Source organism: Mycteria americana, chromosome 1 (assembly GCF_035582795.1).
Source record: "Mycteria americana isolate JAX WOST 10 ecotype Jacksonville Zoo and Gardens chromosome 1, USCA_MyAme_1.0, whole genome shotgun sequence".
In the NCBI taxonomy this organism is placed as follows: Eukaryota; Metazoa; Chordata; class Aves; order Ciconiiformes; family Ciconiidae; genus Mycteria; species Mycteria americana.
The window spans coordinates 201,066,438-201,094,139 of record NC_134365.1 but is presented as its reverse complement, the minus strand read 5'-3'; the positions used below and the strand labels follow the sequence as shown (position 1 = coordinate 201,094,139).

The 27,702-nt window shown below is 35.9% G+C and overlaps 1 protein-coding gene across 3 annotated transcripts in view; it reads left to right on the top strand.

Annotated features, from left to right (window-relative positions):
- The window catches only part of TNFRSF19 (TNF receptor superfamily member 19), a 65,683-nt gene extending 38,931 nt beyond the window's left edge, over window positions 1–26,752 (top strand). For all 3 annotated transcript variants that reach the window (XM_075490892.1, XM_075490894.1, XM_075490893.1), the window contains 5 exons: window positions 16,314–16,478; window positions 17,759–17,884; window positions 18,665–18,767; window positions 20,919–21,319; window positions 24,395–26,752. In XM_075490892.1, the coding sequence (XP_075347007.1) occupies window positions 16,314–16,478; window positions 17,759–17,884; window positions 18,665–18,767; window positions 20,919–21,312 (788 nt within the window). In that variant the 3' untranslated portion in view covers window positions 21,313–21,319; window positions 24,395–26,752. The remainder of the gene's footprint in view (window positions 1–16,313; window positions 16,479–17,758; window positions 17,885–18,664; window positions 18,768–20,918; window positions 21,320–24,394) is intronic.
- The last annotated feature ends 950 nt before the right edge of the window (window positions 26,753–27,702 follow it).

The following is a 27,702-nucleotide window of genomic DNA, read 5'->3' as shown; positions in this document are numbered from 1 at the left end:
TAATTAAGGCTGTGTGAGATGGATTGTGAAACTTTCTTCTGGATCAAAATGTAGATAGAAAGTTCCACAGTGAAGAGTTTTTCGTATGCGAAATCTGTCTGATTGAGGTGGTACTTAATGGAAGAAGGAAGCCCAAACTGATACACCAACAGTGAAAACCATCTGTCTTTCAGTAAATAAATAATATTGTAACCTCACTTTGTCCTGGCAAAAGTAAAGGGTAGGTTTTTTATGTGGGTCTGAAAATAACCCTCTTTCCTTTGATTCAAGGGCAGTCATATATATACATTTTATGCAAAATGCTGTTGGTGCTAGTAAGTAATAAATAAGGAGGTAGAATATTCATTGTATCTTAACATGCCAGTTAAGACATCTGTACTTTTTAAGCATTCACAGATTACTGTCTCTCTGATGGTAGAGACTTATGAAGATCACTACTTCAGTTGCTAGCTGACAAATGAAGGAATCCTGTAGCTCTTCCAACAGAGAAAAAATACCAAACCAAAACAACCTTTTCTAGTTCTTTCCTGCTGTTACTTTGTGCAAGCTTGTGATGTAATGCAGGTGGGATGCTGCCATAAGGTTTCCTCTTCCAGAATTGGTGGGCTTGTGTCCCACCCTTGTGCTGATTGACCCTCACAGACATTCCTGAGGCTATTGATAGGAAGCACTTTCTTGCTGAGTGTCAAACATTTCCTATCATTCTACATCCCTGTCATTTAAGTTCTAGATTTAGCTGGATTGAGCTGAATTGGGTTTGTTGACTGAACACCTATCAGAGTGTTTGGTGGTTGTCATTGAGCATGTGGATAATTTCTTTAATGCCTGCATCATATTAGTCTCTGGATCTGTGAATGAATTTTCCTTCCTGGCAGTTTAGCATTCTTTGGGGGGAAGCCCTTTTTCCTTCCCAGCCACTGAAGGCCAGGTTTGTGAGAACAGAGAATTTGTCTTTGTTTTTAGCAATTACATATTTGAAGCATGCTGAATGTTGCCAGTGGCCCATAGGTGTGACAGTTGTTATTTTTGGCTGCTAAAATAATTTCAGAATTGTAAATTCAAGTGTTATTGCAAACCTCTTAAGGTACATGATAAGATTAGAGTTGTGTCTTCTTCAGTTTGGTTTCCTGAATGAACACAGTATATACAATGCTGTTGTCATTTATTATCCCTTTTAAATCCTTTTGACCTTGATGACTAATTTCTATCCATGCTGACAGAGTAACAGAGACCTCAGACAAGGAATTTTCTGATTTTACGAAAACAAGTGATCTAGTAGTGAACAGGGAGCTGCATTAGTGCACTTACTGAGAAGGTTGTAGCATAAACTCCTACCACATTTATCAACAGCAGAAAATCTACAGAAAGGAAAATAATATAAAACAAATGGTTATTTCTGGACCTCTTGAAAGTGCTCATTTATTATGATGGGGGTGGGATGGGACAGGAAAATTTGAATACTAGAAGTTTGAAACTTCAAAAAAAATATCTACTCTAATGTAAAATACAGAAGATTAATATTAGCAGTCCCTACTTAGAAAGCTGTTAGCCATATAAATATTAAATGATTTTCAGAGTGAGCAGATGTAATGTAAATGGCTTCCATCATACAAAGGGAAATCATAGAATAAATCAGGAATTGAAATGTTGCTTTTCAACATTATTTTTTTATAATGTCTGAAAATTTAATATATAAAATATGTATGATCATAATCCAGTAAAGTTTTAAGTAGATGGTATGAAGTTGAGGTGATATTTGATGAAGCTGAATTGCACTGAAAGGCATTGGCTTTCTAGTTTCAGCATGAGAATTGTACTAATTATGTGTAATCCATTTTTATCTACTAAAGCATGTATTAATGTATTTCAGAGAGAACCAATATTCCAACGTAAATCTCTTTGAAAATACATTCCTCATTGCTTGCTACAATATGATGGGAAATGTATAGCTTGAAATGAAAATGGAAATGTCCACTTGTGATTTTAAAATAAATTGAATCAAATTTCATTGCTTTCATGAATTCACATCACAAGCTCATGCAACTGTTAATAGGAGTTTATATAAGCAGTGCCCATCTGGCATTCAGAAGGTTATATTGAATCAGTACATGGTAAAATATAGGGCAGACTTCGTATCTTTGTTCTAACTCACAGCTGGCAACTCTATCTGCTAATCCCAGTGAAAGCTTCAGTTTGAAGCACAAAACTACTTTTGAATTTGCATATCCTTCCCCACAGATGTCTGGAGCCTTGGTGGTGTGTTTCTTTTATGATTCCTTTTAAATCAGGGAATGAATTGTTGCATTAAGAGTGAAGTTAGGAATTCATTGCCCGACAATGCAATGAATCCTTAAATATCCATTTTAAGAGCATGTTTTATATAACAAAAGAAAGCTGAGAGTAACCAAATACTTAGTTTTGCATGCTTTTGTGTAGTAAAAATTCACTGTAGAGACTTCACTTCTTTATTAGCTTAAAAAATTCCTTAGTGTATAGAATGATGACGGTTGGACTAGATTATGTTAGAGGTCTTTTCCAATCTTAATGATTACATGATACTATGAAGTTTGTAATTGCAGTATTCACTTCTAGTTTGTTCATCTAAAATATGAACAAGCAGTTTGCAAGCATATTTAGTTTTGTTTCTTGACACTGTTAAGTACAGTTAGAAAATGAAATTCTCATCTTAACGGCAGAGTATGAGAATTTCAATATGTTTTTTCAAACCAGTTTACCATACTTTTGTTTCTAGTAGTAACTTGTGCAACCTTTCATCTTATGAGTCAATCCTATAATTAGTATCCTTCTTTGCCAGAGGCATACTGCATGTTTGTTTTAGGTACAACATGTCTGCAAGAAATTTAACTTAATCATTACTTTTTAATGTAAGAGCTGGTTAGCTCAATTACACTAGATTAAAGTGAACTTGAAATTCCAGAGTTACAGAGAAAGGGCTAATCGTTGACCTGTACTGAATAAGTACTATTTCCTATGGTTTTTTTCTTATGTGTGCTTACTAATGTGGCTAGCTCTTTAGCCCAATCTTGCAGTGGCTATAAGCAATTATCTGTTCGTTGTATGGAGTGGGTTTGCAAGGTTCTTATTTAAATTCACCATTAAGTTGATCAAAATTATTCCAGTATTGCATACATTGCAATAAAGCTGCAAAACATTTTTTCAGTTAAAAATTAACTTTATTGTGTTTAGGGGTAATCTGAAAAAATAAGTAGTAGTTACAGCTTTTCTGTAATATTTTTTAGACTTTTTTAGACATTTTCTAATCACAGAAGCATTAGACTTTTTTAAATATATGAATTTAATAACATGCTTTTAAGCTATGTTCAGACTGAAAATATTTGAATTTATCTCTCATAATCATCCAGCTAATTCTGGGAATGGTTGCATTAGCACCAACATCACTGAGGTTTGGTGCCTACGGTATAAATACATGCTGACTGCTATGTATTTTGGGTACAGAGAGTCCAAGTTGTGACAGACATGCAAGTATAGAATACTGCTAAACAAATGCACAATAGTGTGTTGGGGGTTTGTTATTCTACTTCGTGCTGGTAGATACTATTGGCTATGTTGCTTGGCTACAAAATACTTAGGCTGTGTTTCTCTTAAATTTCTTGTTTAAAAAAACCACAGTAGAAAACAGGGAATCCATCTAGGCTGAAGCTTTCCATATTGCCAAATGTCTATTAAGAAAATCATTGTCAAGCAAAAGAACACTGAAATATCACTCCAGAGGACTGGAATTACCTGGAGGACTGGAATGTATTGGAAATAGGATAAGCTGTGATAGCCTTAAAACAGGAGTTGTGCCCTAAGGGCCTTAGCAGTAATGATTCATTATAAACTAACACCTCATGAGCTGGAAACAACCTGAAAGAAGAAAGACCTAATTTCCTACTGATCACTTGTGTCCTTCCAGTTGTTGTCCTCTGCTATGCTCACCTTTAATTTTTTGGGTGATAGGCCTCACATGTTCTCACTCTTACTGGTTCACTTGTGCTAAAGCAGCGTGCTGCCAGCCTCCTCTTTTACAAAGATCATAGAGTGATCTCACTTGTTATTTTGGGCAGTGACATATGCCTTTGAAGTATAGGCTGTGACTGTTTCTTAAAAAGATCAGCTCTTTGTTACGGCTTTCTTAAATAAAGGGTTGTATCCACCAATTTTAATAAAGTTTCGTTTAAGTCCAGTGGTATAACTGTATGTGCATACTACTGAATGGAATTTATAGTTACCATATCTGCATGTGGAAATTTAGGATGGAATTAATGCACCCTAATTTAGGTGTATAAAAGTTAATGCTTTACACTGAAATTGTCAGCCCAAACTCCTACTGATTATCAGTAGATAGAATTAGGTACCTCAAGAGTTCAGGCAAGCCAGATAAGGTAAGCTTCATTGACTAACACTAAGCAGTCTTTCAAGCCATTTCAGATCAAGTACTTCTCTGGAGATTTCAATTTCTGGCTCTGTTTTAGAAAGAGAGCCTAAGGTGAGTAGCTCTGACTTCATCTTTAGACCTTCAGACTTCTGAAGTTAGTATCATCTAGATGTCAGTATCAGGTTAGATGAAAACTGCAAATTCAACATTGAATGATTGTATCTGTCTTCCTAAAATCTGATCTTCCTCTTACCTTTTTAATTAAAGGAGGAAAATTGAGTTTTTAGAGTGTAGATTATTTTTATTTTTTCACTCCTGCTAAACAAATAAAAACATAAATTAAAAAATTAATAAAAATACTTTTCTTATTCTTTAATGAAATGTTTCTTACAAACCAAAGTCCCCATTCTAAGAAAACTTGCCAAAGTTAGAATGTGCCAGAATTGAGGCCTGCAACCATAATTAGATTCCTTCGCATGTAGTCACTCTGATACAGGTTTTATTTATATTGTTGCATATGTTATTTCTCACTGGGCCTTTGTTCATTTAAAGCACAGGATAGGCAAAACCTATAATTCTATGTCTGGCCTTATTTGCTACACACACTATTTTATATTCCATGCAGAATATGAATTACAAATTACCGCTGGCCTTTCCTGTGGTTCTGCCACTGTAAAGCAATTTGTACAAATTTTGCAGTTGTTACTGACTTTTATCTTTACAATAGAAGTGATGTAAAATGTATGGTGTCCATTATATGGGTAATGAACTGAAACAGAAATTCAAGTCAAAATAGTCAAGGGCGTCCAAAACCCTGTGTCCTTACTTGACAAACCCAGAGTAGGATGCCTCCTCCTTGACGGTGGATATCTGTAGTGGCTACATCTATAAGCTGGTGACCTTAGGCTCACTCTATGTTTCGTGGAGAGAAATGATCAAGGGAGCTTTTTAACACAAATCAGATTAATTGCACCCTAAAAGAGCCTTTCTCCTCCCCACCACCACTGTGTAGAGAAAGTTCAGGTGACTCCCTCAGAAGCAGATGTTTGCTTTGGTCAGATGAATCTTACCAATAGAGCTTGACTTTTCAAAGATAACCTTTCTGAGCATCTTCTGTATTCTATGACTAATTCCTGCTCACTTCTGTTAAAGAGGGGAGATGTTATGTTTCAGATGAGGTAATATAACAAAGCAAGGATCTTCTACGCAGCAGCCTTTTGTTCTGTATGACTTGACTTTATCCCCAAAGCTTTAAGTGGTGAATTAAAAACTGCTTTTTATAAGCCATTATTATTTCTGACTTCAAAGCTTTTTCATCTGTGCTATAGTTTTCATGTGTATGCTTACTATTGCACAGTAGGTAACTTTCTTTGCAGTAAATCATGACATTTACTTTGATATTTGCAGTATTACAATGAGCTGGTGATAAATGTCCAGCTTGTAAAGGTGTTAAGGCTATATGTTATAAAATCATGAAAATTTATATTTAATCCCATGTATTTCAGAATACTTACCCAAAAAAGCATTTTTAAAACATGCTGAGGTTGCAAAGTTGAACATTTAAAAGTTAGAAAATACTAGTAGAGTTGGTTATGCAACTCTTAACTTCCACCTTAATTCAGAATCATAATGCAGCCCAGTTGTGTGTAAGTATTATGAACACATCTTAATCACGTGAACACACTCTGTGTTTTCCATAGTACAGACATATTTTCCCCCCAATAAGTGGAAATAGCTAGCAGTTACTTTTTTAAAAAAACAAAAACCAACCCCACCCTACCCCCACCCCCCAAAACAAAAAAGCAACCACCCCACATTCAGAAGCGGTTGCCTTGCCTGGAGAATTTAACCTACATTAGTGATATTTTAACATAATTGTAAACGGAAAAAAATAAGTGATGGGCAAGCCTAAGTATGGTTTATTTAATTTTGTTGCATTCCACAAATATATTTCACATGACTGTTGGCTACACGAAGAGTAGTCCTTACTACTTCTGCTGAAGCTTTACAACTTAGCAAATTCAACTGGAGAGGCGGAATAAGCTTTTACCCAGCTCAGCTTACAGCCTAGTGGCTAAAATAGTCTCTGTGGAGGTGGCAGAGGAGGCAACTGAACCTCTATCTTGTGCTTCTTGGCAAAGGGCTCTTAAGCTTTTACAGAAGAGGGAAACCCCATCATTACTTCCTCTTTCCAGGGTTGCATGTGAAAGGTATTATAAGCCATGATTTCTTCCCCCTCAATTTAATTTTAAAATAAGATCATAGATTTTTGTTCTCGGGAGAGTTTTAAGAGAAGATGGAAGCCCCTCTCTGCCACTCCACGTAATTTATGGGAAGAACAAAGTTTAGTATCCTTCTCCAGGTTTCTACATCTATAGGCCAAGCAGGGTGACTTTAGGTGCCATGTTACTCAGTGTGACAGATATTTCAGATTCTGTTCTATGTTTAACTTTTTCTTCGCACTGTATAGGAAGTATGTGATCTAATACAGGCTTCTAGTTTCCCAGATAGAGACCTTGGATTTAAAAATTACAGATTTTAGGGCTTAACTTCTATATACTTGAGACCTGTGCAAAAAGATAAAGTCCTTTGTCACTCTTCAAAATGGATACCAAAATATAGTGGCATCAATTTTATATGTGCATTGATTTTTAGATTATTTGAAAGTTGTGGGACTCTTGTATTTTATTTCTCATATATTCTTTCAATTCAGAAGTAACCTTTTTAAAATGTAATGTAATAAATTCTTCCAGTGTTGAACGCACATGCACACATATATATTTCCAGATCTCTTTCAGTGCCGATTTTTTATTAGCTGCATTTTAGAAGTAGGCTCCTTCTGCATGGAATTTCTAATAGCTGGAAGAATTTCTTTAGCATTTATGTTTTTTCACATTCAGTAACAAAAAATGTTAGTACGTTACAGAGATTTTAAGGAGTGAAGATGTCTCTAACCATCAGGATTTCATTTTCCTTACCCAGTTATTTCATATTTGAATGGTAGCCCAGGAACCAACAAGGGAAGGGTACTAAAATTTTATTGATTTTTTTTTTTTTTTTTAATCACTGCTGGAACATCTAGCTCACTGGACTAGATAGGTTATTTGGCCAATTCAAGAACTTCCTTTTTAAGCAAAATAAGCAAATGATCCTACAAATAATTTGATATTCAAATATAGTAGGTCTTGTAACGTATCACTCATATAATTTTTTTCTTTGAATATATAATCCCTGTTGTCTAAAGCTATAAAAACTTTGTGACTGAAATTTATTGCAATATACCCTGTGATTCTGGCGGCAAAACAGGTACCCAGTCAGGAGATGGAAGTGATGTAGCTGAGTACTGTTGTTATCTTCAATGTTTACAAAGCATTTTTAAAGCAAAACGGAGCTCTTGAAAATGTACTGCCTAGACTATTAGTGATGTTTATCAAAGTTTGTGTTAACAAGTTTAGGATACAGGCTTGCAGTCATCATGCAAGCTTTTGCTCTACTCCCTGACTTTTAGCACAGCTGAACCAGGACAAAGAGGGAAATAACTGGGTTAGAAAGTGAAGTGTTAGAAATTACTTCTCATTGAATCAGAGGGAGACAAAAACTCTTCTATGACTGACTGACAATTCACTTCTTGCTTTACTGGGGTTTATACAAATATATATAGTACTGTATTAATTTCAGTGATTGTGGGCGTACGTGGCAATTGCACTTGAAATACATACAGTGTGCCAGCATGTATGTTCCCTGCGCAGGTGAGAGGGCATAAAGTGCCATAGCTACCCTGCCAGCCCTCAGTCCTGCCTGTCTGGTCGTGGTTACAGGATGGAGCTTTCTACACTGTCATGTTTCAATCCATACTGAAAACCAATTCATGCACCAATCTGCAAGCTCATCGCACAGCAACCATGGGATCTTGTTTGAACCTTTTAGAACAGATCTGTAACCAGTATGCATGGGGTTCACAATGTTCAATTCCACTTTTGGTTAATGAAAGTGGGTTACTCTCTGTTGGCTAAAGAAACAACCTTCAGACATGCTTATTCTTGTATTTACATACATGCCATTGTCATTTAGTGAATATATAATTAGATTCTAAAGGGTATATGGTCTTCCTCTCCTCTTTTAGAAAACTGGTAATGGCAGTAGTTACCCACTTGAAAATGGTGTGCATTTAGGCAGTACAAACTCTTCTTCTGCTTATGTGGGTAATGCCTTGTATAAACATTTTGGAACCGAGAGTGATAGAGTGTGTATAGAAGCAGTGACTGTCATAAACAGACTTAATTAACTCAAATACTGCACCAGGTTGTTTTTATTCTATAACTGGGTAGTCCTAAAGATGAAATGGGACTGCACATCCGGAATACAAAACAGATACTTTCTCCTTTCATCTTCAGTTGTAAATCATAGCATGGGTGGGATGGATGCATTCTATAGTTGGATTTGAACAAGAGAATATCCTAAAATATTGTGTTCTTGTTCCCAAAACATGTCTGTAAAATAATTTGGTTAAAAGTACAAGTTAGAAGTGAAGTAGGGAAATAGGTTTTCTGCTGTACCTAGCAATCTTATATGTTTTGACACGAACTTTATGTGATACTGATTTAATACATGAAAACACCTGAGAAAGAAATTGCATTTTCTGCAAAATAGATATTAGACACCCTGAACTGTCAGAGGTGCAAAGTGAGCTGCTAGAAGCAAAGGACAGAGAGGTAATTGCTGACAACACCACAGACATATTAACAGCAATATATACTTTGTGCCACCAGATCATGCTAAGTATTTCCAATTTACAGAGGAGAGACGTACTGTCTTTTCACATGGATAACCAGTTATGTTATGTCGTGGGGAGGAGAATATGTAGTTCAGCAGTGACACAGATTTTATCCCACTTCCTCTGATTTTTTGCTTACTTCCAGTTTTTTTTCAGGTTATTTGAGGGTACCAGTGATTTGAGGCTTTATTCTCATGTAGTAGTATTTTTAATGGCTAGACAGTTCTCAAAGGTGAAAGTTTTGTGTAGGAAACAATGTTACTTTTGTGTCCATATATCAGTTCAATTTAGATGGCCATGATAGTACCAATAATTAACATCTCTTGAATAACAGAGATGTTGATTCTTGGTAATAAAATAAAAACAAAAAGATGTTGCAGAGGTTGACTGTGTCTTACAGACATAGCGGTGTGTATCCAGTACTGTGGAGTTCATATGTATTTTAAATTCACATACACAGTGTAATAGTTCTAACATTTTAAACATAAAAGGCTGTCAGCAGTTGGAGTTTGTGAAAATACTCAGTGCAAGAGAAGTGGTCTTGGAAATGAATAAATCAAATTCCAAAGATTTTAATATAAGCACATTTCTCAGGATTTCCAAACAGTGGATAAATACTTGAATAGTAATTTTCTGCCCTAGGGCTTTTTGGTACATTTATTGAAAAAGTAGCAAAACCAGCAAAATAAAACAAAAAATTTGTAGGGCACTAACTGGGAAGCTAAAGGCTTTCAAGTCAGCACTTGGAGTACATTTGAAAAATGTGGTTTGACATGATGAACTTTTGGGTGTAGGCCATGCACGCAAATGGCTGTCCTTTTACAGATGTTGGGAGACTCTCTCTCCAGTGTTTACCACAGTCTCCAACAGTAATATTAATAAAGTTTCTTACCTCCTACTTGAAAGATCAGGAGAAGGGAGGCAATCTGCTGCTTTGTAAAAACTCAGAAATACAATCAGGACGACTTACTTTCCATTGATGTTACTGCTTAGTAGTATATATTACACATGTATTATATATATATATATTACATATATGTAATACATGTAGTATCTGAATTATATATACACACATCATGTTTATACATAATACATTCTTTTGCTCGGTGGGGACTAGGTAGAGGTATTGCCTTTTTACTTTTAAATGAACATGAACATCTTTTAAACTTTTTTCAAAATGAAGGAGTTTCAAGATAAGTCACGTTGCCTTGCATTTTCCATGGATCAAGAGCACACATACAGATAGCCACTGCCATTCAGCTGACAGGCAGTAACTTGTTAAATTATCATTACTTGAGGGCATGTCTGAGCCCTTAATTCTTATCAAATTAAGGTCGATACCACTGACTTGGGCCAACCAGCATAAAGGTAGTGGGCAAACACTTTTGATAATAGGTAAATGCTCCTTTCCCCTCTCTTGACCAGAAATACCTATATTGCAGGAATTAACAACATTTAAATTTACTTTAGTATGTTATTTTAAATCCTGATTGTAAAAGCTGGCACTCTGTTCGATGCTACCATGTTATTGCTGTCTAAGTAGAGTTTTCACAGAATCACAGAATCGTATAGGTTGGAAAAGACCTTTAAGATCATCGACTCCAACCGTAAACCTAACACTACCAAGACCACCACTATACCATGTCCCTAAGCACCTCATCCAAACGTCCTTTAAATACCTCCAGGGATGGCGACTCAACCACTTCCCTGGGCAGCCTGTTCCAATGCTTGATAACCCTTTTCAGTGAAATAAAATTTCCTAATATCCAGTCTAAACCTCCCCTGGCACAACTTGAGGCCATTTCCTCTTGTCCTATCACTTGTTACTTGGGAGAAGAGACCGACCCCCACCTCTCTACAACCTCTTTTCATGTAGTTGAAGAGAGCGATAAGGTCTCCCCTCAGCCTCCTTTTCTCCAGGCTAAACAACCCCAGCTCCCTCAGCCGCTCCTCATCAGACTTCTGCTCCAGACCCTTCACCAGCTTCGTTGCCCTTCTCTGCACACGCTCCAGCACCTCAATGTCCCTCTTGTAGTGGGGGGCCCAAAACTGAACACAGGATTCGAGGTGCGGCCTCACCAGTGCCAAATACAGGGGCACGATCACTTCCCTACTCCTGCTGGCCACGCTATTTTTGATACAAGCCAAGATACCATTGGCTTTCTTGGCCACCTGGGCACACTGCTGGCTCATGTTCAGGCGGCTGTCAACAAACACCCCCAGGTCCTTTTCTGCCAGGCAGCTTTCCAGCCACTCTTCCCCAAGCCTGTAGCGTTGCATGGGGTTGCTGTGGCCCAAGTGCAGGACCTTGCACTTGGCCTTGTTGAACCTCATACAATTGGCCCCAGCCCATCGATCCAGCCTGTCCAGGTCCCTCTGCAGAGCCTTCCTACCCTCAAGCAGATCAACACTCCCACACAACTTGGTGTTCTCTGCAAACTTACTGAGGGTGCACTCGATCCCTTCATCCAGATCATTGATAAAGATATTAAACAGAACTGGCCCCAGCACAGAGCCCTGGGGAACACCACTTGTGACCAGCCACCAACTGGAGTAAACTCCATTCACCACCACTCTTTGGGCCCGGCCGTCCAGCCAGTTCTTTACCCAGCGAAGAGTACACCCGTCCAAGCCATGAGCAGGCAGTTTCTCCAGGAGAATGCTGTGGGAAACCATGTCAAAGGCTTTACTGAAGTCTAGATAGACAACATCCACAGCCTTTCCCTCATCTACATTTTGATTAGCATTTTGATTAGCTTTGTTTTATTGAGTAAACCCTCTTTGTGTTAGCATTGACTTGACATGGTAAGAAAGAAAACCCCAACATAATATTCCACATTTTATCCTCCTCAGCTTTGGTAATTATTATATTATTATTTATTATATCCAGGGAGGAAACGTAAAATGTTGCAAGTTCTGTTTTCACATGGTTAATCTACCACAGAAAGCTTTCTTTTAGGCATTTTGATTCCAGTAGTGACTGTAACTAGTCATGGTTCTGAAAATAAAATCTGAGAAAATAAACATGAAATAAATTATAAAGGAAGTCTTTTTACATTTCGTCCTGTCTCTGGTTGTTTGGTATAACAGGCAGAAAATTCAACTATTCTGTTTATTGGCAGAAGTTATAGCGATACAGCTGGGATTCATATGTTCTGTATTAGCTGAGTTACTCCTATTTAACCTTCTTGGATTAACAGAAACTTTACTTGCTTTTAAGAACCACACCTTTGCATATACTGACATTACAATGTACTATTGGTTAATTAAGGGAAGAATGTGTATTTAGGCTTACTGCTCAAAATTATGCAGGAGACAGCTTGGTATTTTGGGTAATTCTTCTTTAGCACTAGCACATTTCCAGAATTTGTTGGAACTAAGACTTAGAAAAGGAAATCTATTTCTTAAATAAAAAACATTTTTTGTTTTATTTTTGTGATGCATAATATGCACATGCTTTCCAGAATCATAAGAGTGTGCACCTCCTCCCTCCTTTCTTAATATATCACGTCCAATTCACAAAGTGTTTAATTACATATTTAAATTTAATCATGTAATCATTTAATAGATGTAAGTACAAGTTTAAAGTTTAAAATGCACCTCCTTGCTTTACTGAAATGGGACCATTAAGTCTGTGAGCCTAAAGAGAAAGAGTTTATGAAAATGCATACATATCTGAGTAACACTGAAAGCAGAGTTCAGCAATGCCCAACGGGCCACTTCTACAATAGCAATCCACTTCTGAAATGTTGGTCTCTGCAGGGAAGATCACTATCATTATAATTAGAGCTACACTACAATGGACTGCTCACAGTAGCTATTCCAAAAAGTTCTTTGAAGGTGAAGATGAGTGGTAGGCATTCTCAGGAACAGAAAATTGCTTTCTCAAGTTAAAAAAAAAAAAACCTAAACAAACCAAACTCAACTAATTAAAATAAATCTTAAATAACTAGATGGCTAAATAAATTTAAACTTTTGCCATCCCTATTTAAAATAAAATCTCTGTATTTCCAGTTTGGATGTTGCTGATGGGCACTAAAGAAACACATGTCATTTAGAATTTCCCAGAATATGTAATATGTAATATGTAATTATACTTGCAAATAGATATATTTTGTGAGCAAATGAAGAGAGAGAAAAATACAGCAGCTCCACCTCCAGTGCTCTTGTTCTATTTTTGCTTCCAAAATTAACAATTCTTTTTTCTACTGATTATGAAGGCCTAATTTCTAAGAACTGTTCAGTGCTTTTGGGCAGGTACCTTGATACAAGTAGGTATATTGATATGAAAAGTATTTGAAGATGTTCTGCTCAGTTTTTTATTGTCGTGTTTTTAAAGACTTGTTGAGGCTGTCTTCAACCTTCTAAAGACTAGGTCAGGCAGTTGACTAAAATTGAAAACCTGATATCAAAGCACTGTCCTTGATTTTCACGCCAAAGCCAGCACACATTGCTGTATAGACAGCTTTTTTTTTTATGCTTCTTTGTTTTACTGCTTCTCACAGAATTATATCCTGGAACTTTACATACCATGCAGAAATTTCTGCTGTCTGTTAAAACTATAAACTTAAAACTACAGCTGCAAGAATCCTCGAAACTGAGTGAAAAGTTTTCTCTGTGGAAGACTGCAAAGCTCCTGCCAAGAGCATTCAAGTTATGAAAAAAAGATTGTGACACTGGTTGCTTTTTCTTTTAAATAACAATGAAGTTGTGGAAAAGAGGTCATAGAACTTAGCTCTGTGAGAATAGGAATTATAGAAGAACATAAAGAGAAGGACAGGTAATAATTATTTAAGAGGAAAAGTACCTGAGACCCTGCATTGGAATTTTATTCTGTTACCTGGAACACAAATAATAGGTAGACATCTGCTACGATAATGAAAATAACATTTAAATACAAGGACAAAATATATTTCTAGTTCATGTAGGAGACTTCAGCCTCTTTATTGGCTTGAGTTTTCAGATCTGCTGTATTTTAATAACTCAGAATCACAGAATGGTTGAAGTAGGAAGGAACCTATGGAGATCATCTGGTTCAACCCCTCTGCTCAAGCAGGGTCACCTAGAGCTGGTTGCCCAGGACCATGTCCCAATGGCTTCTAAGAATCTCCAAGGAGGGAGACTCCACAACCACTCTGGTCAGTCTGTGCCAGTGCTCGGTTACCCTCACAGTTAAAAAAGCGTTTCCTGATGTTCAGGGGGAATCTCCTGTGTTTCAGTTTGTGCCCATTGCCTCTGGTCCACTGAAAAGAGCCTGGCTCTGTCCTCTTTGCACCCTCCCTTCAAGGATTTATACACATTGATGAGCTTCCCTGAGCCTTCTCTTCTCCAGGCCGAACAGTCCCAGCTCTCTCAGCCTTTCATCATAGGAGAGAGGCTCCAGTTCCTCAATCATTTTTGTGGCCCTTCATTGGACTCTCTCCAGTAGCTCCACTCTGTCCAATTTGGCAAGTTAAAAGGATATTTAAAAGATCTGCTATAAATTTGCTCTTCACACTTTTAATGTGACAGTGGAACATAATAGTACAAACGAAAGGCAAACGGAAATATTTGAGTAGATGTAAATGCAGTAACACTTGTTTCTCTTCACATTGAAATCAGGAAATTAACAACTAAACATTCTTTCTTCTGAATAATAGCCGTGATCTGACCTGTCCACTTTTTTATATTCCCCCACTTACCAGCAATTACATGATAATCCACAGAAACTGTTTTTATTGAATATGTTGGGTATGTTGGGTGTCTTTTTTTTAAATTTTGGATCCTTTATTTCCTAGAAGTTAGTATTTTATTCAGTGTTAAGTGGTCTGAAGACTTAGAATTCAATGGAATGAAGTTGATTTTCAAAATACCTAGCTTTTTGGCAATCTGGCCATTATAACACAGCAGTATGGTATTGTAAACGCTTTGGTGCCCATGTTTGATGTGTGTAGAGGAGATACCATAATTATTTCAGAAAATTATTCCCAAGTAATACAATTCCATTGATTGCACTAACTAAGCTAGTAAGTAAGTTCTCTCCTGCTTATTATATTGCAGTTAAGAGATCAAACAATTGTATGTTTGTACAATTTGATTAGTGATTTTAATATACTCTGGCAGACATTTATCTCCCAATTAAACTTATGACTGCATGGACCATTTCTTAGGAAATTATAGTCTTTAGGTTTTAACCAAAGATTTTCTTGGGTAAATAGGCACCTTTAACTTATTTTTATAAGTTAATAAAGTATGGTTTGTGGTTTTTAGAAAATTTGCAGTCAGAGAAATACTCAATGTTTTGTTCCTTTTTCTCACAAAATATTATTGAGTTGATGTGGACTTCAAAGTAGATTGAAATAGATGAGCTATCGAAATTCATAAGTTGTTAAAAAAGAATTTAATTTTAAAAGACCATTCATAATTTAAGATCGTTTCAATAGTTGTAGTTAAAGTTCTGATACTCTTAAAATCTTTTTCACTTTCCACCTAAAAGTAACAGTGTTTGTCAAAGCTAGAAACACTGCTTAAGTCTTTACTAATATGGATATAAAGTCAATCTGTTGAATTTTTACTAGAGGTATTATCTGTATTAAGAAACTATTGCTGAATAAAAAAAGTTAGCACAGTTGAAATGCTAGGTTTGATCCTAGAAATTACCATGGTGTCATGACGTACGCAACCAAGCAAAATGATAGCTTTGACAGCATTTGACCTTCTGTGGGTGTCTCAGTTCTCAGAAAGTTTTCTTATTAAGGGAAGTTCATGTATTTGTGACTCCCTCTAGTGGATAGCTTTCTCAACTATACACTAATATGGAAATGTTCTCCATATTAAAATCATCTGACATTAAAAATTGAGAGGTCTTTGTTTTCATGGTGAAGATCTGATTCCAGTCTCATGGACAGTCAGAATGTGTTTGTGTGCATCTCCACTCATTGTCACTCCTTTTGCAATATATTTTTTTAAAGATTTTGTTCGTAATGTGGTTGCTGATAATCGTATCTCTTTATATGTGCAACTAATGTTTATACATTAGCAGATGGAACATCCTTTTTTTTCTGTGCTACAAACCTCTTCTATTTCCCAGACTTTCATTTACATGACTATATTCCTGAAATGTTTACAGTTTGCCTTAACTATTATTTAATCATATTTCAGGTACCACCAAAGTAAATCTTGTGAAGATCCCTTCAACTGCTTCCAGTCCTCGAGACACTGCTCTAGCAGCTGTTATATGCAGTGCACTTGCGACAGTGCTCTTAGCTCTTCTTATTCTTTGTGTTATCTATTGTAAGAGGCAGTTTATGGAGAAGAAACCAAGCTGTGAGTTTCCAGTTATTCCTCTTTCTTTGTAATGTTTATATATTGGTATTAGCTTGGCAGATCCCTCTGTAGGTAAATAAATGTCTACAGCATTCAAGCAAGGTTAGCATTGAGATGAACAAGCTAGCAGAAGCCCGACTCCGTACAAGTTTGCCAGCTCACTGTGGATGTTCCAGCTTCTACTGAGAAAATGCTGGGCAGATGTCCAGAAATAGTCCAGTTGCATTAATTCTGTGTCATACTGTTAGATGCTGGACAGATATATTTGGACCATTCAGGATCCAAGCTGGGACGTCGTTATAGAGTTGCAATGCCAATGTGGAAATACCAGCTTGGAGGATGTGTGCATCACATACGATTGTGAAACACAGATTAGCTCATCAAGATAATGAATGCGGCCAGTGTAAATAGCAGATTTGTCATTAACAATTTTGGTTTTATGGGCATATTCAAGATGAATTAAATGCCTAAGCCAGTTAGATTTGTAAATTTAAAAAAAAAATCCATACCAGCTCATTAATGTAATTCAATTTGTTTATAATAAACATTTTTCTGCCCCTTAATTTAAATGAAGAAAGAGAAAAGTCAAAAGCACTGTAGTTCCCATTTATAATTTTTAAAAACTTTTATTAAAATATGTTTATAGCTTCTAATCAACCCTGGATGTGAAACAAGAATAATATCTAGGAAGAATTGATATTATCACTGCTTAGAGCACATGCAAAAATAAAAAGATTGAGAGAGGCATTGTAAGAATTGTTGCTAACCTAGAAGTTGCTTTACAATGTAAGTTTTGAGAAATTGAGACATAGTGAATTCAAACTTAAGTTAATGAAGTTTAGTAACTCGTTTCCCTTGGCCTACAATTATACAGATTAAAGGAAGTCTGCTGTTAATATAAAGTTCTGTAAGATAACATAAACAGAATCCCAGTAGCTGAAAGCTGAATGTGGAAAATTTCAGATGGGAATCACTGAGAATCGTTAAACACTGACAAAATGTACAGTGAATAAGATATACTCTCAAATCATCAAAATAAGAGCAGATGTCTTCCCAGAAGAGGCTGTAGTTGAACCAGCTGTTCTAGGGTTTGTTGCAAAATCCGTGGTTTGCGGTATATGAAACCACATGATCATTGTGGATCTTTCAATTGGAAAATGTATGGAAATACTGTATAGTATGATATTTAAGCATTCTGTGAAGATAGGAGGCTCTGAACAGGAAAAAGGGTATCATTTTATATATATCATAATATATATTTTTATTCATTTTGTCCAAAGGGTCTCTGAGATCACAAGATGTTCACTACAATGGCTCTGAATTGTCATGTTTTGATAGACCACGGCTAAATGAATATGACCACAGAACATGTTGCCAGTGCCAGAGAAGCACATCACAGACATGTGGTATGTTAGGTCTACTAAAAGGTGACTTTATGGCATGATGAACATTTATCTGACAGTTATCTAACACTTAAGTTGTGACATTTAACTTTAACTACAGAGCTAACATTGTCAAACTACCCATTGTCCTAGGCTAATTTCTCAATAAGCAGATAGAATTTCTAAGTAGCTATTTGATTATGATTTTTTTTCATGTTTTCATTCCAATGGCCCTTCACTTAAAAAAAAAAAAAAGCTTTAAATGTCTATCTCATTTCTTTCTGATAAAAATAGCACTGCATCTGGCTTTGAGACTTAAATTAGTGTGAAGGATTTACCAGACAGTATCTAAGAACGTGATATGAATGCTAAAGGACATTAACAACCTGAACAATTAAAATCATTGAGATTTTGTGAAGTCGTATCAGAACAGATGCATTTATGAGGTTAACAAATACATAATTTAACACAAGACTACAGGCTTAAATATCATCCTAATATGTTAACTCAGAATGTTGTACTTCCTCTCACGCCTACCTAATTGGAAAGCAAATTAATTTAAAAAGTAGATATTCATGACTGGCATCTATATTACTCCTGGAGGAAGGGCTTGGCTTTTATAAGTAATTCGATTTTAAAGTAATAAATTAAAGAACCCATTTTTGGAATAAGAAATCTCTTTCCTCAATCCATATATTATAATGTAACTGGCAAACTAATACTCAAGTTTGAAAGAGTACAGACACTAAGTTTATACAGAGCTTTAACACTTTTAACATTATTAAATTAATTTTAATTCCTTAGGACCAGTTCACTTGATTCCATCACTGTGCTGTGATGAAACCTGTAGCATGGAGCACAGCAGTCACAGTTGTGCATTCCACTCACAGACTACGCTTAATGAAAGGTAACTTAGTTTTATAAATGTCCATTAAACATTAAATATTTTTTATGCTGTCAAATTAGTATTTACACAGATACAATAGCTGTTTCGAGTGGAATGAGGGATTTTGATGAACTGTAGCCATATCCTCCCATTTGGCCAAAACCAGGTTTATGGTGAAAAATTCATTTTAAGTATTACGTAACAAATGCTGACTTGATATATCGGTTTCTCTGAAGAAGAAGCAAGTGACTTCTCTCACAAGCAGATAGTCTTTCTGTTACTCTATGGTGCCTTAGAGGCTTTGGTGACCCCCTCTTCTGCTATGGGTTAGCAGGGTGTGGCATAAACCTGTGAATCTGGGGGGATTAAGGTACAGTTTAGAAGTGTCATGAAGATTTTCTTTTTTTAGAAACTCTTAATGACTGTGAGATTTGAAATATCTATTATTTCTGAATTTCTACCAGATTGTAACCCTTATTTTCTTCTGATCAGCTGAATATAAACACAGTAGTAGAGTAGTTATTTCTACAGGACTGCCATGAGCTAAATATATAAAATTTATGGTGTCATTCAGAGTTTCCTGGTTACAGATTTAACACAGGATGTATTTATTTCTTTTAGCTAGAATCATTTTCCATATAAGGTTTAAATTGGTCTCCAGCTGTTTTGTTCTTACGGCCAAATGTAACTAAAAATGTAGAGGCAGCTTCTTCATAGGTATTGTTTATGCAAGGTGACTTAGTGACCTAAGTACAAGATACAAAATACCTATATTTTTTATAACAACTTGTTTAAATACCAGCAAGCTTGAGTCATCCTTTTATACCACCAAGGCTGACAAATTGAGAGTTGTGTACTTTGTGAGGGATCTTTTGGTTAAGGCTTTAAAAATAAATGTTATATCCGTGCTATGTGGACATCAAAGATCCCGTGGTTCCTTCCAGTAGAAATGGAGTTTGCTCCAGTTTCCTTTGCCAAAATAATGTATTTCCTTCAATTGTGGTGCAATGTCCTGACTTTTGGCCTCATGTATGAAAATGCTTTGTGTGAATATCAAAGCTATTAAAGCATCATGTTTTGGAAATGAGTAAGGCTACTTAAAATCTGTTATAGGCAATGTTAATGTGGGATGAGTTTTGTCACACAAATTATTACTGTATATCAGACTTAATATAGCCTTTGCAGCTTTATAAATCTGTAGACAGTTTTTTGAAATAGAACATATTAGTATATCTTTTTGGTTTTGTTAATACTTATTTTGGTATACTATAGTAAAAAACATTACTGGGCTTTCAACAGAGATAGGCATGTATAGTGCACTCAGACATGCCAGTATCATCATGCACTTTAAATACACTTGAGGTAGATAATACTGAGTTTCTACTTGCACTTTCTTCCATTTTCCATAAAATGAAAATAATCCTTGTGAGAATTAAAAATGCTCACCCTTCTTTAATATTATGTCCTTTCCACATGAAAGAGAATAGGAGAAAAACTTCTCACATTTTGAAGGCTAGACAGAACAAACTGAAAAATCTAAAGTGAATGCATGTTCAATATGAAATCACACAGATAGAAGGCGTTTCAAGCACTCTTGTTGTCTATTACCTTCTCCCAGTCTGAACCCACTTTACTTCTTTTACTTCCGTTAGATATTTGTCTAGCCTGGGTTTTTTTTGAAAAAAACCCCCCTAGAGTTGGAGATTCCACAGTCTTCCCAAACATCTTTCTTGCTGCAATTTAAGCCTGTTATATCTTGTCTCAACACACCCCTCCATGCATTGAGAACAAATAAATTCCTTCCTCTTTGCAACAGTCTTTGTATCTGAACACTACTATAGTATTTTTTATCATATTTCTGTTCTTTAGACTATAAACAACCCCAACTTTAGTTCATGTGTTCTAGAAGCCTGAATTCACACTTATGAAGGGCTCTAGGCATCCTCTTTACCTTTAGTAGTGTTCTCCAGAGCTTTCTTCATTTCCAGATGAGGAACAAAATATATTCCTTTTCAAAAGAATTTGTTTGTACAGGATGCCTCTAGAGTATTAACTTAATATAACCCTGTTAAACCTTCTTGAAATACCTATAATTACTAATGACAATAATTACAATACTGATAATATTTTCTGGAATGATTTTGAAACCATGTGTCTTTAATCCTTTTGCAGGGCTTCTGATTCTGTTGGAGAAATGATTCCTACCTTCCTTGGTTCTCTTTCACACTCTGCCTGTGGAGACATTTCAGATGCTTGGCCTCTTATGCAAAACTCAGCTTGTTGTGACAGCATTTCTTTCTGTGAATCATATTCAGAACTGGCTGGAGGATCTGCAAAATCCTGCAGCCCTGAGACTGAAAATGCAGCCACTGTTGAGCTGGATAATAACCAGGAACTAAGTGAAGTACTTATTTCAGCTAAGTCTCTTGATGGAAACATTGGAAAGTCCTTTGAAATCTCCAAACATAGAACATGCATAGAAGTTTCATCACTTCAGAATTCAGCAGCTGTTGAAACCCAGCCAAAGAGAAAGCGTAATGGAACAGCAAATGACTCTACAGACTGATAAAGAGGTAAAAAACATAACTACAAAGGAGTGAGAATGAGTACTCAAGGAGGCATGGAGAGCTAGATAAAAATAGAATTGTAAAAAGTTGTAGGGTTATGTTTCTCCATAGGTTACACCTAGCTATTGCTGAAATAAATTAAAACTCTACAAGAGATGCAACAGTTTCACATTTTTAAATCATTGACTGAATTTGAAAGGTGTAATTACTCAAACTGTAATGTTGAGATAATATGAACCAGAATACAGGGAGAAGTCTGTATACCAGTCAGCTTTTATCAGGGGGTTTTTTTTCATTAAATTTCAGGGGAAAAAAATCAGTTTAATAGCCTTATGACCAGACTATTATGTGAGGCTAGTCCTTGTTTATGAGGGAAGAACTGAGGATTTGTCTTTGCTCATTGTAAACAAAGCATAAAAGACATGCAAGTGTTCATCCGAAAATATTTACAAAGCCTTCTCTGTGAAGTTACTACAGCAGTAGCAGAAACAGAATAGAAAATCTCAAATGCTTTTTAATGCCATTCATATTCCCATGTCATCAGATAAAACATTCCATAAATTTGTCCATAAAATAGAATTTAATCTATAAAAGTTGAGAGAAAATGCAGGTCTGAGGTCAAAATGAGAAGAGGTGATAAACAATCATCTCTACCACATAACAATATAACCATCAAAAAAAGTTACTCTGCTACTGCTTCATCATTATATCTTTTTGAATATTAGCTGTGCTCTGTATTTTTAAAACGGCATTTTCTACTATTGGAAGTAACTTGGAGCAACAAGTAGCTAATCTGTGAAAGGATCCCAAATTATGGCATGTGTACTGGTGGTGTTACTCAAGGGCTATGCAGGCTGTGGCTGGAAAGCTGAAATAGGCTCCTGTGCATGTACACAGAGGCAGGAACAGAAGCAGTTGTCACTAATATTAATAATCCACCAAACTTAATTAAGAAAATGATGCTATCTGTAATTATGAAAATTTGGGGTCATCTGCAGAAATAAAACTGCCTTCCTTTGATCCTCTTCCATTTGGTTTGCATGCCACTTTCATATTGTTCTTAAATAAGAAGTAGAAAGTAATTAGTGTTTAACAAAAAAATATGCATCTTCTGAAAACATGTAAGTGCAGTAGTTAATTCTTCATAAATCAAGCCTTAATTCTTTAGATGACGTTTTCAAGAGAAGGAAAGGGAGGTAAACAGACTGCTAAGTCAAGAATTTTTTTGCCATTGACTTCAATGGAACTCGGATATCACCCTGAAAATCTACTGCTGTCACTGAAAATATCAACCTTATCTAGGTCGCACATATTTTCCTCAATATATTATTTACAATATATAGTTTAGTCTGTAACAATGTCTGGCACTAACTGCCCATGTGTTAGATAGCAATTGTCATAGTTTCATTTTGGTGTATGCCAAATATCTCTAGGTGATAGTCGTATGGTCTAGGTATATATAGGAAGGGACAATGACATGGCTATGACTGCTAATCTCGATGCTGCTAGTTCCCAGTTTTTCAGCGGTTATCAATGGAACTTGAATGCTCTCTTGATGTCTTAAGGGAATATATTTCCATATTAACAAGATTTAAAAAATCGAAAGTTTGTGGGTTTTTTCCCACTGAACCATGTATCAACTTCAGAGGTATGTGATTAATATTATTTAGTTTTTCTAGATTAAAGGAACCACAGAATCTCAAAATATCACTATAAAAATTAACTTACATTTCACCATACTTGTTATGTTATATAAATTGTGAATTTTCTTTCTGATTCCTATGTGTATGTAGACATTTTCTCTGACATTTCAAAATCCTGTATTCTTTGGCGGTTTTGTACTATCGTGTATTACTGAGATTTGTGTATAATTCTGAATAAGCAAGATAGTTTGGGACTAAGCAAGTTAGGGGTTTTGTCATTTTTTTTCTTTAATAGACTTTATTGATTCATTTTGTACAATTTCTCCATATTCAGACTCTACAGTGCATCATTATATATGCATCTTTGGTGGAGAAATTTAAGTAGCATTTGAGGGACAGGACCAGGACTAGGCTTACCTGAGATGTATTTTCAGGCTGAACTCCAAGTTGACAGCTGTACAACTCCAAGAAAATTATTTCATCTCAGTCTACCCCATTTTTTCCATTTGCCGTTCGTCTTTCTTGTCTTTTTGAAGTATTTTGAGGGAAGAATGGTCTTTTTAGTACATGTGGGTGCATTAGAGTCTTGCATAGGGCCATACTTCATTATTATATTGCAAAATAAATAATAACATGATAAAATCAGAAGATAGCATATTGTCGTGGTTTAACCCCAGCTGGCAACTAAGCACCACGCAGCCACTTGCTCACCCTCCCATCTCCCAGGGGGATGGGGGAGAGAATCGGAAAAGCACAAATAAGAAAACTCATGGGCTGAGATAAGAACAGTTTAATAATTGAAATATTATAATAATAATAATAATAATAATAATAGTAGTAATGGAAAGGAAAATAACAAGAGAGAGAGGAACAAAACCCAAGGAAAAAAACAAACAAACAAAAAAACCCCAAGTGATACAGCCGCTCACCACCTGCCAACTGATGCCCAGCCCTCCCCGAGCAGCAATCACTGACCCCAGCCAACTCCCCCCAGTTTCTATACTGAGCATGACGCCATATGGTATGGAATAGCCCTTTGGCCAGTTTGGCTGTGCCCCCTCCCAGCTTCTTGTGCGCCTGGCAGAGCACGGGAAGCTGAAAAGTCCTTGACCGGTGTAAACATTACTTCGCAACAACTAAAACACCAGTGCGTTATCAACATTATTCTCAACTAAATTCAAAACACAGCACTGTATTAGCTACTAGGAAGAAAATTAAGTCTATCCCAGCCGAAACCAGGACACATGTTTTTATTTATGTGCACATAAATATAAGGTTTTTAATGGGTGTTTTAATACAGGTTCAGTCTTCAGGTTTAGGTGAATTTTTACAGCAAGCAGTAAGTATAGGTGTATTTTTTTAGTGTTTATTCACATATAGAAGTACATACAGGTTTTTAATGAGTTTATGTAACAACTGCTCTATCACTTTCTTTTAGGAAACCAAGCTATTTCTCTCAGCACTAAAGCTGAATGCTTCCCTTATGCTCCTCTGCTGATTCTCATCAAACTTAGCGTGGTCTTCAATGTTGCATGGTTTCAAAATCAGCTGGAAAAAATGGCATCATTTCACACCTTCTGAGCAGTTGCATCTGAGCCATAACAGCTGTAAAGTGAGACTTCAAGGAGCATCCTAGGAGAACCCTGAAAGTGGATTTATGACCTTTTGCATCTCTTTTAAAAAAAGAACCTTCTATTCCCTCACATTCTCAAAAAGTCTAATGGAGTGAGCTTAAAATTATATGTAAATACAGCAAGAAATATAAATACTTCAGTGTGTTTAGGTGGGTATCTTAAATATGGTTACAGATGTCAGAAGGCATGGGACAAGACGTTGCCAGTTATTCTGCTTGCAGATTTATGCATGCATTTGGAATTTTTTGGCTGGTTCTAATTTTAAATCAGTTTCCTGCTGTTGAAGGACTTAGAAAATAAACATTTCTATTTATGCAAGGATCATCTATTGATAAACTGAAGCTTTTATTATATATTACATTATAGTCAATAAGCTAGTTTGGGGAGTTAAAGAATTTGCATGTTACAATATGTATGGTTGAAGTCTCCTCCATCCAATTATTACACTTGTGGGAGGGGGCATTGTTTTGTTAAATATAGCAGGAGATTAGCTTTAAATTAGATTTAGTTTAATGAAAGTCAGCCATATAGATAGGGATGTTGTGTTTAATTGATAGTCTCAGTATTGGAATACAGCACTTGTTGTTACAGCATGTAATTTTTGGATGTTGAAATAAATGTAATCAACTGTCACATCAAAATGTCAAACTATAGCAGGTGTGCCATGAAAGTATTCATACAATGAGACTATTACTAATATTGTTAGTAATGCAATATTTTTAAGGGTCAAGCTTCATGGTGACCTAATTCATTCATTTAGCAGGCCTTTTTATTCATGTCACTCTGTCTTTCTCACTGTAATATTGTGTAAATTCCATTTTTCCACACAAAATATAAAATTCAATTCATAATTTAAAAAAAAACACCTCTGAATTGAATCCTCAAAGTTGCGTGCATGCCTAGTAAATTATCAACTCTCCACCCTCATTGTTCTTAAAGATTATTTTAACTGCAGTTTGTTGCACCACATCCCATAATAGCATTTGTTCTGCAGCCATTTTTATCCCTAAAATAGTTTTCACTCCTGTGAGTAATCCCAGTAACCTCTACTGATTCATTACATTCAACAGGCTCAAACTTGTCAGTGATGAACTCTAGCAATTATTCTTTAAAGTACCCAATGTGCCTTGACAAAAGCAAAGCAATCAGCAAAACAAATGCAAATTTGCAATAAATATGACTCATCTTTCCCCATATGGTTTGTGTGGCAATGGAAATGTTGAGACAGTATTCATATTCCATAATGGAAAAAGACTTTTGCTTTGAAGCACCCAGTAGAAGGTTGAACCTGCACAAGAATGGCTAAAGCCAGTATAGGCAGCCAAGGCAGTAAGATGCTTCAGCTAAAACCAGTGAGATTATTCATGTGCGCAGAAATCCTGAATAAGTTATCAAATTCAAACCAAAGTAAGTGAAGAAATTATGTAAGGGATTTTTTTTTTTAAAGTAGTAAATACCACCATTTGGTCACTGACAGAATAATACACAGTTGTACAGGAAGTACCGTTACTCAGCTAAATACTTTAGAGTATCTAGTCAAATAAGAGTAGTTTTGAATAATTTCTTTGGATACTTTCATACATTTAAGAAGTGGCAAAACATTATTTTTCACTACATGTGCATGAAGAGATGTGTGCTTCTTTGTATATACTTTGTAAATAGAAAAAATCCAATGTGCATTTCAGTATATGGCAAGATATTCTTAGAACATATGGAGGTTTAACTTTTCAGTAATAACAGTTCTTTAAAATGCTATGTTCAAAAGTTTTGCCAGCATCTGCCACAGTAAGTATGTTTTCCCATTGGAATTTACACTTTGTATGATTGGTTTTGTCCGGCAACTCTAGAGAAAAATACTCATTTCTTTAAATGAGTGACAGACAGCTTGAGAGCAAATTGGGAGGAAAAAATGAAGAGTGCTTTTTAAATATATGTGTATATTGTGTATATACTTTTTTCCTTAATTTAACCAAATTGGTCTTTTTTATATTGCCTGTGGCAAGCAATGTTGTACATGCCAATAGAAAACATACACTACCACCGCATTTAGACTGCCCACATACCACGTCTAGGGACTTATAGTGCTGTTTTAAATACTCCTTTAAGGAATGTAAATTAAAATCTTGTATAAACTGTTTTGTAATACTTTTTCTACTTGTGAATAAAACGTTACGTGAACCAGTCTTGGTTTGTTGATCTCAAATGAATAATAGCATTCTATACAAAGTTAGTGATCAATTATTTTATTATTTTTAGAATTCCATAATGGTTTGATTGTATTAAAATTACAGTATAATTTGGTACATCTTTTTCTTGAGATGCTTACTGTTTAACGGTAGCATCGTTCTTCAAGCTGGAGAACCTTGAAGAAGCAGTAAGTTAACATCAGTCCTTAAAATCATAGTGCTTCAGAATCTTTTCAAAATTTTGCTTCTCAAGAAAGGAAAAAAAAAAGCTGGTAGGCACCACAGATTGCTGTCTGTATAATGTCTCTGAAAAGAAAACCAAGTACTCCACACAGTAGACTGTTTCAGACAAGATAGATACGTAAATAATGAGAGCAGCAGTATTTTTGAAACAGAAAAGGATGCCCTAATCATGGCCCTGATTAGTACCAACGGAGCCTGCACTTGTCTTGCACTGCAGCAGCAAGAGCAGTTTCAAACCTTGGTTGAAGAAAGAGGGAATTAGAGAACACCAATTCGAGAATTACCCGTGATTATTTAGGCCATTTTTCAAACATTGTCCAGAAGGTTTATATGTTGAAAAGATTCAGAAAAATGTTACTCAAATGGGATGCTGTACAGTTTAAATGATTAAGAAAGGGAAGGCTTGCTTTGAATGAGAAGAGTAGAGGACTGCAAAGAAAGAGTAATTTGATAATTGCATATAATTACACGACTTCTTACGGTAAAGACGTAAGCAGCAGTGACTGGAAACTGAATCCAGGTAAGAATGGTAGGTAACATAAAGCCAGGTCGTTTGTGGTGGAGAATTTGTAGCACTACTGGTTTTTATGGGAAAGTTTGGGAGAAATTGAAAGCTGCTCTGTCCCTGTCGCTAGTTTATTCTAGCAAATTTCGCATTAGCTCTCCTCTGTGTATTGCTGTTA